Raw genomic sequence first — 19,382 nt, forward strand, 5'->3', positions numbered from 1 at the left:
ATAATGCTGTCTGTGTCTCAAATAGTGACTAGTGGTATTGTGTGTATGTGCAAATAAAGGCCAGACCAAAATAAAGCAGGGTAAAAACAAAACTAAGAGTCTAAAAGCCATGCTGGTTACCCCCGCCAGACCAGTGGTTTGAACCCACTGACATTGCCATCCTCTCAGTAGAGGAACTTAAAATATTTTTTTTCAATGGGCATCATTCACACAGCTCTTAACATTTCTGCTATATTCTTTAGTTTAGGTCTACGTCTAAATAAAGAGCTACGTCTGATTCATGAAAGGCTGTGTAAAGCCTTGATTTGTGTGTGTCTCACGTGTATCAGATGATGAAGTCCAGATCTCTGAAGTGTCAGATCTATAAGCTTACAATGCTTTCCATCGCAACACCTTGACAGCTTGTAGGTCCAGTGGCGTAACAGAGGGGTAGCAAGTGATGCGGTGGTGACCAGGGGCCCCACCTGCGCTGATACAAATATTTTTACAGCAAAAAAATTGAAAAAAGTTGTTTTATATTGGTCAAATAGAACCAAATTAGACCCGAATTAGACCCGAATTAGACCCGAAATTTTTCAGGTTGTGCACGCACATGCACGCGCGCTGCACGCGCGTGCATGTACGTGAAACTCCCGCGGGGAGGCCCCGCGATTCTGCGTTACGCCACTGTGTAGGTCTGGTTTATTTGGAAAGCGAGTCCCTCTCATGTGATGTAATGTAAACAACAGCCAAAGCTTTGTGATGTGACATAACTTAATATAGCACCATTTTAAAGAGAAAATGGTACAAAGGTTGAGCTAGAGGAAAGGTCATGGGGTCATTTGATCCATAGTGTTCATTCTCCAGGGACCCTTCGTATGATATGGTAGCATGAAGGTGCACAACACATTTGGCAATATTTTTAAAGATATGTTGTTTGTGTCCAAAGTGTTGTGCCTGGTGCCTGAATAAAATTGCCATTACCAATGCTGTAGTACAGCTGAATATCCATGGACAACTTATAAACAACCTATGTTTGTCTAAGCTCCAGATTCAATCATTTTATTACAACTCCCACAGTTCACCTGTTGAGCTCCTTTACTCTGTTAAAGGGACATAAAACCCGGAGCTCAAAACCCTAAACCTATAAATGATATATATTTTTTATTTTTTATTCTGGTCTAACAATCAGTTGTTTGTAAAGCTTTTACACATGTTTGTCAGTAAATATCCCATGTATTTGCTCATTCTCACTTTATTCATTTCACATCTTCAACTGCTGGTTGAACATTGCTCTCTTCCTCTGTTCAGTCTTTCTGTGACGTCTAGTGGTGTTGACCGTTCCACACTCCACTCTGCCCCTCCTCCCACATCAGAACTTTTTTTTCCGGTTGCATTCCTGAGCCAAAATAGAATATTTGCGGTGTCTGCCGTGGTAGAAAACCAATGCAAAACTATATTAAAGAAAAGTACATAAACTCCAAAACAGCTCTCACAGTGTAATCACTATGAGCCTACTGATGATCCAGGTTTAAAGATAATGTTTTAAATATAGTTTTGCTCTTGTTAAGATTGGTTTCCTATTAATGTCATTTAGTCAAACTAGAGGTTCGGGCCGCTTCGTGGCCCTCACATCTACGGTGCACCAGTGATCCAACTGATATGACCATATATGGAGATCTCTATATGTCAGTCCTTGTCCTTTTTATGGGACACTGTGCCTATGTCACACATGTGCAGTAGGGTGGGCCTAGTGGCCAAAAAAAAAGGTGGCTAAAATGTGCCTGAATAAAAAGAATGTAGTTTTATATTAACTGTACAATATGTAAGTACATCAAAGGTGGGGAAAGAAGCCTAGGCATTAGCCAGAGCACTGATAAATAGTCTGTGGCAAGTTTGGAGGCAAGTGGAGTGCTCGTGTGCTGACCAACCCGGGACGTACACCACAGCGTGGGCATCTTAATTAAAGTAGTAGGATATTGGATTTAGCTTCAGGAATGTCACAAATACAAAAAAAACTCAAATCTCCATGAATTCAAGGTATAATTGATAGGGGAAAAGTATTTTTTGGGGTGAAATATTCCTTTAATGGAAGACAAAACTATATTAGTATACTCAGCATACTGTAGGTGAAGTGCACACATGTAACATGAAGGTAACCAACATTAATTGGACTCATCCAATCGCGGACAGACGACCCCAACCTTAGTACACACAGAACAACAGGAGAACTCAAGTCCTCAAACTATTCATATGTGTCCTCTTTATGAGTTATTCTACCATGAAAACAGACCATACCATATGAGAAATGGACCATACCATTAGTGAAGGGGTGTACAGAGGATGGCTTTTTAAACAGTGAGCTTGGTTACTCAGATTTACTTACATTACATTAACTTTTCATCTGTTGTTTACTTCCCTGTTCTCTGATCATAATTAAACTGTTTATGTCTGTATAACTAGATACAGTAGGAGATCTCTTAGTTAACTTCCATGACAGTGAACTAGGTATAATTTTTTTATTTTTTTTATTTAATCTGTATTTACAGACTTGTTGGCTGTAACCTCAGACAGACAGAGGTTGAAGTTGTGGCTTCAGCTCTCAGCTCTAATCCTTCCCATTTGAGAGAATTGGACCTCAGCAAAAACAACCTGCAGGACTCAGGACTACTGGATCTGCTCTTAGCTGGTCTGAAGAGTCTGCACTGTAGACTGGAAATTCTAAGGTAATATACATTTACCCGATTTATTTTAATTAGGGGTGTGCGCAGATATTCGGTTGACCTACTAAACGGAGCTGCCCCTACTGTTAAAAAGTTGTGCAGGTACAATGGTGATCTCGATGAGCATGTGGTATTTTTCTCCATCTTTCTGAACTCTGTAGATCTGAATTCCTAATACTCACCATTGTGATGGAGAAAACATTTGGGGTTGATGAACTCATTGATATATTTTGGTCTAAAGTTTAAAAAGGATCAAATAACTCAAGCAAGACCTGACAAAGACCTATGAGACACAGAGAGCAGGAACATCCTGAAACATTTAAAATGACATTCATGAGAAACATTCGTAGCAATTTTCAGATGATCTTGCAATGTACTTAAAGACATTTCTCATTTTATTTTGAAGGATCAGTCTGAAACGGAAGCCTATTTGTGTCTCAACTAATCACAAGTACAGAATTGTACTTAAGTACAGTACTTGAGTAAATGTATTTAGTTACTTTACACCACTGGAAGCCTGTTCATGTAACTACACTTCTTATTTCTAAACTAAAATGTTTTCAGATACATATAATTTACGTATAATTTAAATCAGGTGTGTTTGGAGGAACATGCAGCTATGGGATTCATATGTATGAACACGTTCTTGCTTATGTCAGGAAGTAATTCAAATTGGCCTTTTAGGGAATTTTGACATAAGAATACACTCAGGTCATTTGCCAAGTTTGACCTTGGTCTGTCGGACAGTTCTCAAGATACCTGAACTACAGACGTACTTAAAATAAATACATACATACTTACAGAGATTTTGTGCATTTATTTTATGCCCATATATGGGGATCCCTAATGTCATCAGTATATTATGATCTATATTGAGTGTTTGATGGTAGTAACAGCCTTGTATGTGTGTGTGTGTGAGCTGAACTTCAGAATCTTAAGAATCTGTCTTTGTTTTCCTCTTGTTTTATTGTATTCTTGTTGTATTTTCTTTCTTTCTTTTTTCCTTTCCACCTCTTGGGTCACTAGTCCAAAACCCTGACAGTCCATCACGGCCAGGTCCAGGTTCTCAATCCAGGAATAATGTATATATAACATGTATAACATGTTTTATTTATTCTTTATTTTTCTTTTTTGTTCATCTGGTGTTTCATTCTTCATTCAGACTGTCTCACTGCTACTTGACAGAGAGATGCTGTGAAGTTCTGGCCTCAGCTGTAAACTCTCATCCCTCCCTAAGAGAGTTGGACCTGAGCCTCAACATGGTGAATGATTCAGTTCTGGAGAACTGCATGTGAGTAGACTTGGACTGTGTCCATGTTGGATAGTACAGTGAATGTACAGTGTTTCCCTCATGTGTCTCTTAACAGTGTATTCACTCTGACACAAAGTCACAAATAGAATCAAATATGTATGCATATTTAGTTAATACTTTAACCAACAAACAAATAAGGTTATATATATACAGATCCTTTTCAAAAAGTTCCTTTTCTTCCGTAATATAATTCAAAAAGCGAAACTTTAATATTATTCTAGATTCATTGCACATAAAAAAAAGGATATATTATACAGAAATGTGGACCATCTGAAAAGTATGTTAATTTATGCACTCTGCATAGTCCTCTAAAATCTCCTGGTAGATGCTGTGTTGACTCCAGTGTGAAGTTTTCACTGTCAGTCATGATTTTGGGTGCCATCTCATCTGGTGTTGGTCCACTGTGTTTTATCAAGTCCAGAGTCAACACAGCATCTATCAGGAGATTTTCAGATGTCTAAACAACATGATATCTAAATAACATTCTGTACATTTGTGGTTGAAAAATAACAAGACATATCTAAGATATATCTGCATATTAAACTTGCATTAAGAACAAGATATATCTGCATAGTAAACTTGCATTAAGAACAAGATATATCTGCATAGTAAACTTGCATTAAGAAGGGATAAAGGAGAGTGGAGAGCTAGGGGTTAAGGTGGAGTCTGAGGAGGTGATGAGATCCAAACTGGGCAGCAGTGAGTATGTCTGGATGGGCTGCAGGGCCAAGATAATGATAGGAGAAACACTGTAGTGTCAGGTAGTGGAGACGTTGTGTTAGACAGTTAGACATTGATGCATTGTTGTTCTATTTCCTACAGAGTGAAACATGGAGGAGAAGATTGTCTTAATTCTCAACTCATTACTCAATTCAGTACAACATGTGAGTATCTGTCTGTCTGTGTCAATAGAGCACCGATAGAGTCTGACGTAATTTACACATCCTACCTGGGTCGTGTTTTTTCCCCCCCGTTCTGAATTCCCATAGACGTGTTTAATATCGCGTCAAATAAGAACTGTGTTCCAAAATTAAACAAATGATCCCGGCGATTTTACTCTATGTATCAACTGACGGTGAGAAAACGCTAATGTTATACTTCCGCCGAATTAGTTACATTTTCGCCAGAAACAGCCTGTATCAAATATGAGTGACTGACTATCATAAACGATACAGAGCCTCCTCCCTGACAATTTCGCCAGGACAGTTTGTTTATTTTTGGACCACAATTCTTATATGAGACGATTCTATGATGACCCAATGTTATTCTCTATATAGAAACTACTTTACGACCCAGGGGATGAACGAGTGACGTCAGGACTTCTGTACTCTATATCACACATTAACATTTTATACACTGTTTTACAGTGGCGTAAAGTAACTAAGTACATTTACTCAAGTACTGTCCTTAAGTATACTTTTGAGGATTTTTTAATTTACTGAAGTATTTCCCATTTTCAATACTTCTACTTCTACTCCATTACATTTCAGAGGCAAATATTGTACTTTTACTCCACTACAATTATTTGGCAGCTTTAGTTACTTGTTACTTTGCAGATTTAGATTATTATTACAACACATGCATGAACCACTTCAGCCCTATATACATTTCAGCCATTTGAATATAATAATGAGTACTTTTACTTTTGTTAATTTAAGTATATTTTTGTACTTTTACTCAAGTAAATTTTGATTACCAGACTTTTACATGGAACAGAGTATTTCTACACTGCAGTATTGATACTTTTACTTAAGTAAAAAATGTGAGTACTTTTTCCACCACTGCTGTTTTATAGTGGGTTGGCCCCTCCCCAGATACTGTCCTGAAAACTCTTCAGTAGAGCTTCCAGGGAATTCAGGAGGTTTCTCTGCTCTTGGCCCGGTCCTTAACCCATTAAGACCTGGAAAGCCTATACGTTGTTATACCTTTAAAACCGGGAAAGCATCTGTGTCATTTTAGATGTTGTTATGTATATAGAAACATGAATCTTTTTATTTATTTTGAATAAAACATTTAAGTTTTTCAGAAAACTAAGATCATGTGGGTTGACAGAAACAATGGACCTCATTCACTAACCTGGTCATAAATAAGGTGTATATCCTGGTCATAAATAAGGTGTATATCCTGGTCATAAATAAGGTGTATATCCTGGTCATAAATAACATATGTATATTGGGATAAGTTAATTCTGACGTGTGATTCATGAAAGAGGTTGCAGAGTCGTGATTTGTGTGGATCACAGGTGTATCTCATTTGTGTTCTAAAGTCACTAGTGTGCTCCCGTGTAGATCCTTTGTATTGTTCCACGCCCCATTTAACACCATAAAAGGCAACCAGAAATAACCCACGTGAAGAAAAAAAACAGATCTGCAAAATTACAACGTGTCAAGTCGCACCGCATTGACAACTTGTAGGCCTACATCTGTTCTGTCTGGAAGTGAGTCCCTCGATCGCACAATGGATCAGCTGAACGTTAATAAAGTAATGCTCTCATAATGAGAATAAGAAGTTATAAAGTTTAACCCCACCACCAAATAATAGGTTAATAAAACGTGGAAAGGATATTATAGAAGCCTTTTCTATTAAATAATGCTCACATTTGACTGAGGTAACATTTTGACGCTGGAATCCAGGAACACCGAGATCCGAGATTATGGACCAGATCACACTTTATTGATTACTGAGGATAAACCTGTCCTTAGGATTAACAACATATCCTGTCCTATGTCAGAATGGTGAATGGATATTATGGACACAGCTAGATTTCATCCATACTGTATCCTCATCAGATGATAAGACATAACATGATGTGATGTGGTCAATATTATAAATTAATAGCGCAACATATGTTGTTGGCATGAAAGTCCAATATGTGAAACTGTGGCCACATTTGCAGGAATGGAAAACATCCAAAAGGACCTAATAATTCAGCTCTAAATGTGTCAACTGAAAAGAAATACTCGGTTGAATTTGCATCATGTCTACCATATGCATCCAAGCATTAGATCTTTGACATATGTTTTTTTAATGTGTTGACACATTTTGGCCACATAAAACATCATTTGAGGTTTGGCATTATTGACATAGATTTTTCATGAAGAATAAGGCATTCTAATAACATATACGAATGGTTTAAGGCATATAAGTATTTTCCTGAGCAGACGTGAGTTTGAGTGTCCGCCCACATTCACGGTCAATAAAAGATGAATGAATACTGAACGTGGGAAGTCATTTATATGCACATAAGTACAAAATATGTAAGGACCTGAGCTTAGTGAATGAAACCCAATGCCTCACAACTCCTCACAATGCCTCACATTGTGACACATTGTGTGCTTGTAGATCTGCAATATTTGAAGAAAAAAAATTGCCTATCTAACAATTCACAACGATTCACATTGAGACAGGTTGTAAGCTTGTAGATCAGCTGTATTTTAAACATAAAAAGAGCCAATCTACAAACTCACAATACATTGCATCATGACCAGGGTTTCCGCAAGGCGCTTTTTGGGCCGGCCACCTTGACCGACAGGATTATATTTTACCGGCCAAAGAATGAAGTGGACTAGTAATATCTATCTACTCTATCATGCAGAGGTGTCGCTTTCCAAAAAATTAACTGAATAAAGTGGGCGTTATGAACAGCTTGCGTGACTACGTCACACAGTATAAACACATTAATATATGTTTTGGGCCCTACATCTCATTCAACCTTAATATGCAAAACCTACAGCTTTTGTTTTGTTTTGTTAATGTTAATTATGTCATAATGAATGATGGTACAAGGAAGGTTCATTACTTGCCTGCAATGTATGTGTGTCACCAACTTTCACCGCTTTATCCATTGCAGACAGAAAGACATAAAATAGTCTAATAACAGCATTTTTCCAATCGGCCACGGTGGCCTGTGATCTTTATAATTAACGGCCCAAAAAAAAGACCCCGATCATGACGTGTGGTGAGCTTTTAGATAGACCATTACAAATACATACAAATTGCTGATCACAACTTGTCGCATTGTGACAGGTAGTGAGCCGATCTACAAGCTCACATCATGTTGCGTTGTGAGCCTTTAAATCGGCTATATTACAAAAAATAGCAGATCTACAAGCTTGCAAAGCCTCACATTATGATGCGCTATGAGTTTTGGCTGTATTTCAAAAACAGCCGATCTACAAGCTCACACCATGTTGCAATGTGACAGGTAGTGAGTTATTTCAAACATCAACAAGTAGAAGATCACGCTCATCCAAAGTAATTTAAAAAGCCAGATGCAGAGCAGAACTCTGCACTGGAATAATTATGATCCATAAGTTAAATGGTTTATTACCATCATGAATGTGATGTTTAAAGCCTGCTGGATCTTCCTCAGACCTCAATATATCAAACATAACAAAGATAGCCGATCTACAAGCTCACAAAGCACATCAGTGTGATGTGTTGTGAGCTTGTAGATCAGCTGATTTGTTTTTCTTTTTAAGGTAGACAATCTACAAGCTCACTAGGATCACATTGCAACACGTTGTGAGCTTGTAGTTTGGTTTTGTTTAAAACTCAAAAGTAGATCTACAAACTCATGAATTACATTGTGACAGGTTGTGAGCTTGTAGATCAGCTGTATTTCAAACATAAACTCACAATATGTTGTCTAACGTGTGATGAACTTTTATATGGACTTTTGCTGTTTTAAACAGTGGATCTACAAGCTCACAACTCGTCACATTGTGACAGGTTGTGAGCTTGCAGATTGGATTCTAGATTATCAATAATTGAAATAGATGAAAATAGCCGATCTACAAGCTCACCATGCATCACATCATGATGCGTTCTGAGCTTTTAGATCGGCTATATTTGAAAATTAGGTAAGAATAGCCTGTGAGCTTGCAGATTGGGTTGTGGTAAGATAAGAAAATCTACAAGCTCACAATACCCTGCATCATGACAGCCTGTGAGCTTGTAGATTGGCTATTTCAAAAACAGCGGATCTAAGCTCACATGTTGCATTGTGACATGTTGTGAGCTTGTAGATCGGCTTGTAGATGTAAAAACTGTAGTGCATAAAAACATAAAAAAATGAATATACATAATAAATAGCAGATCTACAAGCTCACAACGCCTCGCATCGTGAAACGTTGTGAGCTTGTAAATCAGCTTGTAATTCCTCCATATTTCAAAAATAACTAAAATAGCCGATCTACAAGTTAGCAACGCTTCACACCATGGTGTGAGGTGTTGCTAACTTGTAGATGCTGAATGTTTTCTATGTAACACAGTGGTTTCCAAACTCGCGGTCGGGACCCCCAGGGGGGTCAGCGAATTATTGTGGGGGGTCCCCAGATGATTATCTTAATGTGTAACATTGTTTTATCTCTCAACAGTAAACAAACCAACATACAGTATAAGTGTATACAGGGTATCTGCACATTTATAATGTTACAATTTAAGGACTTTTAAGACCTTTTTAACACCAAATGGCCAAATTGTCAAATATTACGTAAGAAAGAGGCAAACATTGTGAAAATAGCCGATCTACAAAATAGATCTACAAGCTAGCCGATCTATAAGTGGTAGATCGGCTATAAATAGCCAATCGACTATAAATGACCTGGCCATAAATAGCCGATGATTATTTTTGGGGGTCCTCCCCAGTTGAAATAATGATTATTTTGGGGGGGTCCCCAGTTCAAATGATTATTTTGGGGGGTCCCCAGTTCAAATGATTATTTTGGGGGGTCCCCAGTTAAAATATGATTATTTTGAGGGGTCCCCAGTTAGAATATGATTATTTTGGGGGGTCCCCAGTTAGAATATGATTATTTTGGGGGGTCCCCAGTTCAAATGGGGTCGCAGCCTTAACATTTTAGGAACCTTTGATGTAACAGGATGTGTGTATTTTCAGAGGTGTAAAGTAACTAAGTACATTTACTCAAGTGCTTTACTTAAGTAACATTTTGAGGTATTTTTAAGTAACATTTTGAGGTATTTTTACTTTACTGGAGTATTTCCAATTTTCTGTACTTTTACTTCTACTCCACTACATTTCAGAGGCAAATATTGTACTTTTACTCCACTACAATTATTTGAAAACTTTAGTTACTTGGAGCATTTAGATTATTCTTACAAAACATACGTTAACCACTTCAGCCCTACTGTATATTCATTTTGGCCTTTTGAAAATAGAAGATCTATAAGCTCACAATGCGTTGCGATGCGACACATTGTGAGCTTGTAGATCTGCTATTTTCAAAAGATTTGTATACAATTTATACATTAGAAAACTTGTGAAATGGGACATTCTGCATAATGAGTACTTTCTACTTCTGGTACTTTAAGTACATTTTAATACCAATACTTTTGTACTTTTACACAAGAACATTTTGAATTCCGGACTTTTACTTGTAACAGAGTATTTATACATTGCATTATTGATACTTTTACTCAAGTAAAACATGAGTACTTTTCCACATTGATGTCATTTCACATAAACTTAATGTAAACATTTTCTCACAGAAAGTCACTTCTCACCTGGAGGCTTTAAAGGTATCATGACATTCATGTTTACACCACATTCAGAGTCTTTGTCCTGGTCCTTCAAACGTGTACAAAAAGTTTTAACTGAAAATTCCACTCCAGTGATTCACTGTAGGTGTTTTTGTCTCACATTTCTAAAGCCTTTTCAACTGCAATGAAAAAAGAAATCTTTGCCTGCGGGTGTCGCTGGTGAGGGATTTTGCCTGTCAATCATCGCCTCTGCTCCGCCCCCCCCAAAGGAAAGGATAGGGGAGGGGAGGGGCGAGGAGGAGAGTGGGCGGGATTAATCGACTGTGACCTCACTGTCGAAGGGCCAAGCTCAGATTACTTTTCAGCCTAATTATTCAGAAAACCCCAGACCACAGAAAATCCACTGAATGTTCAAAGTTCAGATTTTTGGGGTGTAATTGAGGTCATAAAACACAAAAAAAAACATAAAAAATATAAAAAGTGAAAATGAATGTCATCGAACCTTTAAGACATTCTGACTCACATTTTACTGTGTTGTCGTCGGGCAGAAACCTTGTATCTCTGACACGTTGTGAGCTTGTAGATCTTTTGACCATTGGCTATTTTAAAATGGTTTTAACCCTGCAAGACCCGGATATATTTCTACTTACAAAAAAAAATTGTCAACCTTTCAGATGGTGTTTTAGGAGTACTTTGGAGAGGAAAATATAATGTTTTTTTAAAAAAATAGTTTTCGTAAGGTTTTATTGAAATGTTGTAATATTACAACAGTGGGTCTAACGGGTAGCAGAATTTCTCTCTGAACGAATTCAGCCATGGTCGGATTTTCCAGAGTTTGTCCTTCTTTTCACTCTCTGGCACTGTCAAGTTGTCAACTAGATGTAACGAGGTCATCAAAGACTGATATCTGTTGCGTGGCATCACATCAGCTACAGGGGCATATCGTGTGTTGGCTTCCCAGTACATTCGGCATCCATTCATTTGTACAAGGCCCATGTTCAGATGCATGCCCATCATTTGCTCTATTTCTTTTCCACTTGTGTTAACTGATGTTCCTGTTGTTTGAAGGCTGTACACATTTGTGTTTGTTGTCAGGGAGTCAATCATGTCTTCGGACACAAACCGGCGGAAGTACTGCAGTGGTGTGTGGAGTGAACTCACATCTTCAGTCAAAGGTGGACCAGAAAAGTCTGTATTAGGGCTGATGAAGGTCTTCTTCTGCCACTGATATCTTTCACTGGGTTTGGCGTGTTTGGCCGGTTGGGGGGGGGGCAGTGGGTCAGTGGGTTCACTGGGTTCACTGGGTGGATGGTTTTCTTTGGACTCCTCTCCACAGGCCTCTTCATCCGACTCTTCATCAGTTTCAGTAAAGTCGATGTCCACATCACTCTCTCCATTCATTACAATATCCAACACATCCCTTGCAGTGAAGCGAGGCTCTCTCCTTGCTTGTGGCATTCTGAAATGAAAATAAAGAAATACCATTAGTACATTAGTACTAGCACATCTCACTGCAGGTACATATTTCACAAGTCACACAATACTGTCTGGCCAACCTATTGTACTTTGCTTATCCTCACAAGTGGCATCAGTGATGATGGTACTTAGCACCATCAGTGATGAATGATGATGCTTAGCCTAACAAAGGGATTGGGGATGACTGTAAGTGGGCAATCCCAACACCCATCACATGAACAATGATGAGAGATTCTTAACTGGGCGACTCCCATATGAACAATTACCATACACTGATTGCTAACCACAAACATTACCAAAATGTTTTGCTAAAACATTATAGGCAATGACATGTTATAAGCTAATGATGCAGTATATTTGTCTTCGAGTACAATTGGTTACAATATACAAATTGGTATATATATATATATATATATATATATATATATATATATATATATATATATACACACACACACACACACACACACACACACACACACACACACACACACACACACACATACCAATTTGTATGTTTTAACCAATTGTACTCGAAGACAAATATACTGCTTTAGCTTATAAGTTATAACATTTCATTGCCTATAATGTTTTAGCAAAACATTTTGGTAATGTTTGTGGTTATTTGTGGTATATATATATATATAGTAATGCAATGTGGGGAAAATACACATAATTGTATAAATGTATTGTGAAAACTATAAGACTCCACTTAGCCAGGTGAACAGGTGGCATTGCTATTTGCTACCACTATGACCCAGAGTTGTAAAAAAACAACAAGTATAAAGCATGCTCTAATTTACATTTGGGGGATATCTTTCCCAATAATATCATATGTACATGTTCTAGACATTCTAATGATCACCAAAAAAATTATTGCAGACATTTTACTTACTTTTTTGTGAGAAATCCTGTCCAGTGAAAAAGAGATTGTTCTTCCTTCAAGGATTTTCAAGTTGTGACTTTTCCTGCCTCTGTGGGGGGTATTTATATGCAAATATCCCGGCCAATGACATTGCAAGACTAAACAATAGGATCCAATGATGATGTTTAGGTGAAAGAATAACAGGAAAACAAATGATTTATACCATGTTTTTGATAAAATACAAATGTTGTAATATTACAACTGCGGGTCTTGGAGGGTTAAAATGATATTAATAAAATAAATGTTTTGGACATACAAGGTTTCCACCCGACAGAGACGATCTTCTGAGGTGTGTGTGTGTGTGTGTGTGTGTGTGTGTGTGTGTGTGTGTGTGTGTGTGTGTGTGTGTGTGTGTGTGTGTGTGTGTGTGTGTGTGTGTGTGTGTGTGTGTGTGTGTGTGTGTGTGTGTGTGTGTGTGTGTCAGTGAATGATGTATTTAATGTTTACTGTGTTGTTTTTCTCATCAGATTTCCATCCTCTCACACTGGACACAAACACAGCAAACAGCCTCCTCTCTCTGTCTGAGAACAACAGAAAGGTGACACGGGGACAATCATGGTGGCAATCATATCCTGAACATCCTGACAGGTTTGATTACTTGGAGCAGGTTCTGTGTACAGAGGGTCTGACTGGACGCTGTTACTGGGAGGTAGAGTGGAGTGGAGGGGTTTCTATAGCAGTGACTTACAGAGGGATCAGCAGGAAAGGAAGTGGTGATGACTGTAGGCTTGGATACAATGACAAGTCCTGGAGTCTGGACTGTGGTGGTGGTGGTCTCCATGGTAACAGTTACACTGTCAGACACAATAATAAGCAGACTGTCCTCCCTGTCAGTCCGTCTGGCTCCAAGAGAGTAGCAGTGTATCTGGACTGGCCTGCTGGGACTCTGTCCTTCTATAAAGGGTCCTCTGACTCACTGGCACACCTGTACACCTTCCAGAACACATTCTCTGAACCTCTCTATGCTGGGTTCTGGTTTCCCTCCTACTCCTCCTCCTCCTCCTCAGTGTGTCTGTGTGAGCAGAGATAGAGTCTCTATGTGAGGATGACATCAGGTCACCATGGTTACTCAACATGTTTGAGTGGAGTGCAGGTTGTCATGGTTACCACTGTTGCCAGGATACTTTGAGACTAGATGAGTCTGACGTCATGGACTCCATATTTGGGCATGAGTGACTCATCATGACATCACGGTGACATCATCATGATGATGTAATAAGCAGCACAGTGACAGTCACACATTAAAGCTCCCGTAGAGTTTTGACCTTTGACCCCTGACCCTTAAGACAAGAAGCTCGCAACACATTAGAATATGACACATTGTGAGCTTGTAGATCTGCTATTTTCCAATACCAAAGTAATACATGGTTAAAGTGGTTACACTGAGTTTGATGCTATTAATGTATATTTAATCATTTAGCTTAGGACCCCCTGGTACCCCCTCAAGGACCCCCTGGGACCCCCTGGAACCCCCCCAAGGACCCCCTGGGACCCCCTGGAACCCGCTCAAGGACCCCCGGGGGGCCCTGGACCCTACTTTGATAACCAGTGGTCTCAAAATCAGTTTAAACACGTTAACCCCCTTTATACTTTGGCTATTTGAAAATAGCTCACAAGCTCACAACACGTTGTGAGCTTGTAGATCTGCTATTTAAAAAAGAAAAACATTGGATTTTTTATATATTATTTTTGATAATTGTAACAACACAAATGTTGTTCGGGGGTCCGTGGCACGAATGTGTTCAAATGGGGGTCCCTGCCACAAATATGATCAAATGGGGGTCCCTGGCACAAATATGTTCAAATGGGGGTCCCTGACACAAATGTTTTCAAATGGGGGTCCCTGCCACAAATATGATCAAATGGGGGTCCCTGACACAAATGTGTTCAAATGGGGGTCCCTGGCACAAATATGTTGAAATGGGGGTCCCTGGTCAAATCCATATGAATGTCAAACTCTATGGTATAAAATGAGTCATCACCACAGGGAGCTTTAGATCTTAGATTAGATTAGATAGAAGTGAACAAACCTCCACTCCATACATTTATAAATATGTATCATAAATACTGTCCATCAACACTGATGATGATGATGGTGATGATGATGTAAATATCAGTGTCATATTGTGTCTCTTATGATACAAACTCATTTTATGTATATTTGATTTTTGAGAATAGACCGAGGAAAACTGTATATTTGATCATGTAATTCTCACAGTATCAATATTGTTTATTGTATATAAACCTTTATACTTAACCAGTTAACTCTGTATACTTTATTGACTTGAGTCCCACAGGGTTCTGTAATTGGTCCACCCCCCCCCTCTAATATCTAAGATCTACGTCACAAAGCGACACATTGTGAGCAGTGTTCAGTGTTCATTATTTTTATTACATGTTTTTAACTTAGTAGCATAATGTTTGAGCGGTGCAACCGCTCCTATAAGAGGGTTTAGGACCCATCTGTGGTGAAGGTTTTTCTTTCCGTCGTGCACTTTTTTCTTTCGCTGTGACGCCATGCTGTGGAAAACACGCCCATAGGCTAAGCTTTGCAGGGCGTGCTGTGATTGGCTAGCGAGACACATGATGAAATTAACTTCAAACTTCGCAGACGCACTGTGATTGGCTAGCGAGGGCATGATGAAATTAATAATAATGTAAAAAATGTAAGCGCGTCACTTCGCAGGACGTGCTGTGATTGGCTACCGAGATGCATGATGAAATGAATAACTCATAAATAGCACCGCTCACTTCACACTGGGTGTGATTTTTCAAAGTTTCTCCCCAGTTTAGTCGTCATGCCAATGAATTCCTCCCCACACACATCTCTGTGTTGTCTCCTATTGGCTCACCTGCCAGTGAGGAGCCCCCACCGGCAGGACGTAGGGCCTTCGTCCCACTCCCCCCCCCCCCCCCCCCCCCCCCCAGCCCATAGGAGTACATACAGTGACATATATCCTCCTCCTCCCGCCCGGCTTCCCTCCCCTGAACACGGGTCAGTTGTGTTCACATAGACGTTGGACAAAGCCGGATGCACCACGGTGGATTGTAACCCACAACCTCCGTGGTGGTGGGCAGGGACTTTACCACTGAGCCACCCGAGTGATGTGAGCAGTGTTCATTTTGACAGCAGATTTGACTCATAGTTTGACTCTCATCTTGGACTTTGTCAATCACTCTGGATTCAAACATCTACTAAATGTGTTTATGAACTCAAATCAATCATTGTTTATTCATTGATTCATTATTACATCATTGTTTCCTCACTCATTCCATTATTGTGTTTTCATTGAATATGAATGTGATATTATTCTCATTCTTCACATGTTATTGTATGATCATGTGTAGAAGTAATAATAGTTTAATAAATGTATTCTTGACATGTCGTTGTTCCTGTGTATTAATATTCATAGTGTTGTCATATCACAACGTCAATGGAAACAAGACCGCAAGGACTTTTTTGGACGGACCTTTTAGGCAAAGTGTTATTAACTGTACTTGTGCTGTTTTACATTTCTGCCTGATAAAATATTCAATCAATCAATACAGCTCACTATAGATACAAAGCTTACTACCAACTGTAAACTGTCACACTGATGGATAGACCTACAGAAGCACCCATAAATAACAGATCTCTAAATTAATTAGAAATCCTTACTCTGTGCTGTTTAGATTCCTCATTAACACGATACACTGTGCACAATAATCAGAACACATGTGATATGTTATTGTTTCATTTTTCTGCTCACACTCTTAAATGTGTATTTATTGCTTTTGACAAGTACATGGGAATACAGTTGCTATAGGATGTCAAAAGTACTTCTTTTTTTTGTGCCCTTACTACCCCCCCACTCCAATCCCATATACAACATGCAACATTCAGACATGTAACATACACTTACATAACTCAAAATAAAAAATACATAATAATCAATTCATAAGTATTATGATTTCCCTCGCTAACCCTCCCCATGGTACATATGGAGTGTATACAAAAAAGGAAAGTAGGAATCCGTTATTTTCTTCCTTTAGCATGTATTAACCTAGAGCTTGTCAACGTGTCGATGGTGGTGTTTGCTTTATCTGTCCTGTAACGTCTTTAATTTAGTTATATATTTAATCATAGGGCCCCACACCTGATCGAATTTTCCCGGTGATCCTCTCAGATTACATTTAATTTTCTCCAAATGTAGGTACATTGTGAGGTCTTTAAGCCATACAGATGCTTTAGGGGCCAGTGGTGATTTCCACTCCAATAGTATCCTTCTTCTTGCTAATAAAGATATAAAGGCAAGATTCTGCTTTATACCCCTTCCAATATGTTGGTAATCTGAACAAGTTCCAAACAACGCCATCTCCATCAAAGATAAAATGTTTATTCATAAACGTGTTCATCCAGCTCTCATTCCACTTCAGTGCATTCATCACACTAGACCAAGAATGAGACATTTATCATACAGTATTATATTATATTATTATATACAGTATCATAATATATCCATCATTACATACTGTATCATATATCCTATCATTACATACTGTATCATATTATATCCTATCATTACATACTGTATCATAATATATCCTATCATTACATACTGTCTCATATTATATCCTATCATTACATACTGTATCATATTATATCCTATCATTACATACTGTATCATATTTATATGCTTTTACAATGAGAATCATATGTCCAGTTTCTTCATCTTTCTGCCCATGGCCATGCAGCAGGGCTCATCAATGTGTCCGTGGTAAAGACTTAGATTCTCTGTTTTACATAACATTATTGTTCTTATTTTGATCATAAGAACCAATTACTGAATGTCAGTCTCCAGGTTTTCATCAGAATATGTATGACACTGATTTACTACGACACTATATGACACATTATGAGTCCACTAGTACAAGTGGTTCTCACACCTTTTATTTGCAGGGTCCAAGGCCAAATACATATGATTTTGGGGGTCCTTGACATGGAAAAGTTGGATCACCACCGAGCAACAAACTGTAAGGATTTGGAAAACAGCAGATCTACAAGCTCATAGTGCGGCACCCGGTGCCGCGCTATGAGCTTGTAGATTATGCTGTTTTTTAATAGCCCAAATAAATGTTAAAATGACACAGATGCGTTCCCCGTCTTAATGGGTTCAGAATACACTTATAGCTCTGTCAGACAACACAACATGTTGGGGGGTCCCCAGCGAAATTAGTTAACATAGTGTCACAATCATATTAAAGGTATCATGACATTCATTTTCACTTTTTTTATTTTCAATGTTTTATTTGGGGTTTTATGACCTCAATTACACCCAAAAAACCTGAACTTAGAACATTCAGTGGATTTTCTGTGGTCTGGGGTTTTCTGAATAATTAGGCTGAAAAGTAATCTGAGCTTGGCCCTTCGACAGTGAGGTCACAGTCGATTAATCCCGCCCACTCTCCTCCTCGCCCCTCCCCTCCCCTATCCTTTCCTTTGGGGGGGTGGCGGAGCAGAGGCGATGATTGACAGGCAAAATCCCTCACCAGCGACACCCGCAGGCAAAGATTTCTTTTTTCATTGCAGTTGAAAAGGCTTTAGAAATGTGAGAGAAAAACACCTGCCATGGATCACTGGAATGGAATTTTCACTTAAAACTTTTTGTACACTTTTGAAGGACCAGGACAAAGACTTTGAATGTGGTGTAAAAGTGAATGTCATTAAACCTTTAACCACTTAGCTTTGGCTATTCAAAAAATTGCAGATATACAAGCTCATAGCGCGGCACCGAGCTTGTAGATCTGCTATTTTTGAAAAATCTAAAATGTGTGCATATCTTTGAATATATATATTTTTTTAAAGCGAACATTTTTAACTCAAATATTTGCTTCTGGGGGTCCACATTTTCGATATTTCTTCAAACATTTTCTGCTATTTTTGATAGCCAACAAATACATGGATAAAGTGGTTGTGATTGTGTCATGTCTTTGTTTTGTAGCGACTGTGAAATAATCAATCAATCATTCATCTATATAAAATATATGGTTTTGCACTGCCATCTGCTGGACATTATGGGGATCTGCACGTTTGAACTGCATTAAAATACACAGCAGTTATGTGCTTTAATACAGTGATGGAAGAAGTACTCACAGTTTTTACTCAAGTAAAAGTATCAATACTGCAGTGTATTGTATTGTATTGTGTAGTGAAATACTCTGTTAAAAGTTATTATTATTATTATCTAGAGGAATCTCCAAATTAAGGTTCCTTGTGGCTTTTTATCACTGTCCTATCAGGATATCAATAAAATACTTTTTTGCTAATAAAGTGTTGCTCACTCTAATTTTTTAAGATGTATTTGATTTTACCTATTGTATTTAATAAATTATACATTTCATTCACTAATATATACAAAATATTGTGTCCAAACCCATTCCTTTTTTATTATTAAAAACACATTTAATAAAATAGCGAGAAAAGCCA

At 38.3% G+C, this 19,382-nt stretch overlaps 1 protein-coding gene and 1 long non-coding RNA gene across 11 annotated transcripts in view; one reads left to right on the forward strand and one right to left on the reverse strand.

Moving 5' to 3' along the window:
- LOC308094996 (NACHT, LRR and PYD domains-containing protein 3-like) overlaps positions 1 to 19,382 on the forward strand; it is a 569,186-nt gene that overhangs the window by 438,100 nt on the left and 111,704 nt on the right. For 9 of the 10 annotated variants that reach the window (XM_080441845.1, XM_080441837.1, XM_080441840.1 and 6 more), the window contains one exon: positions 2,529 to 2,705. The exons of the other annotated variant lie outside the window; for it this stretch is intronic. In XM_080441845.1, the coding sequence (XP_080297971.1) occupies positions 2,529 to 2,705 (177 nt within the window). The remainder of the gene's footprint in view (positions 1 to 2,528; positions 2,706 to 19,382) is intronic. 10 annotated transcript variants of the gene reach the window in all.
- Positions 9,058 to 11,211, reverse strand: LOC308095054. The gene is made up of 2 exons (XR_013934026.1): positions 11,018 to 11,211; positions 9,058 to 10,546 (listed from the first exon to the last, which is right to left on the reverse strand). It is a non-coding gene; the product is annotated as an uncharacterized lncRNA (long non-coding RNA).

The sequence above is a fragment of the Gymnoscopelus braueri genome (assembly GCF_963280865.1).
Source record: "Gymnoscopelus braueri genome assembly, chromosome: 11".
NCBI lineage: Eukaryota > Metazoa > Chordata > Actinopteri > Myctophiformes > Myctophidae > Gymnoscopelus > Gymnoscopelus braueri.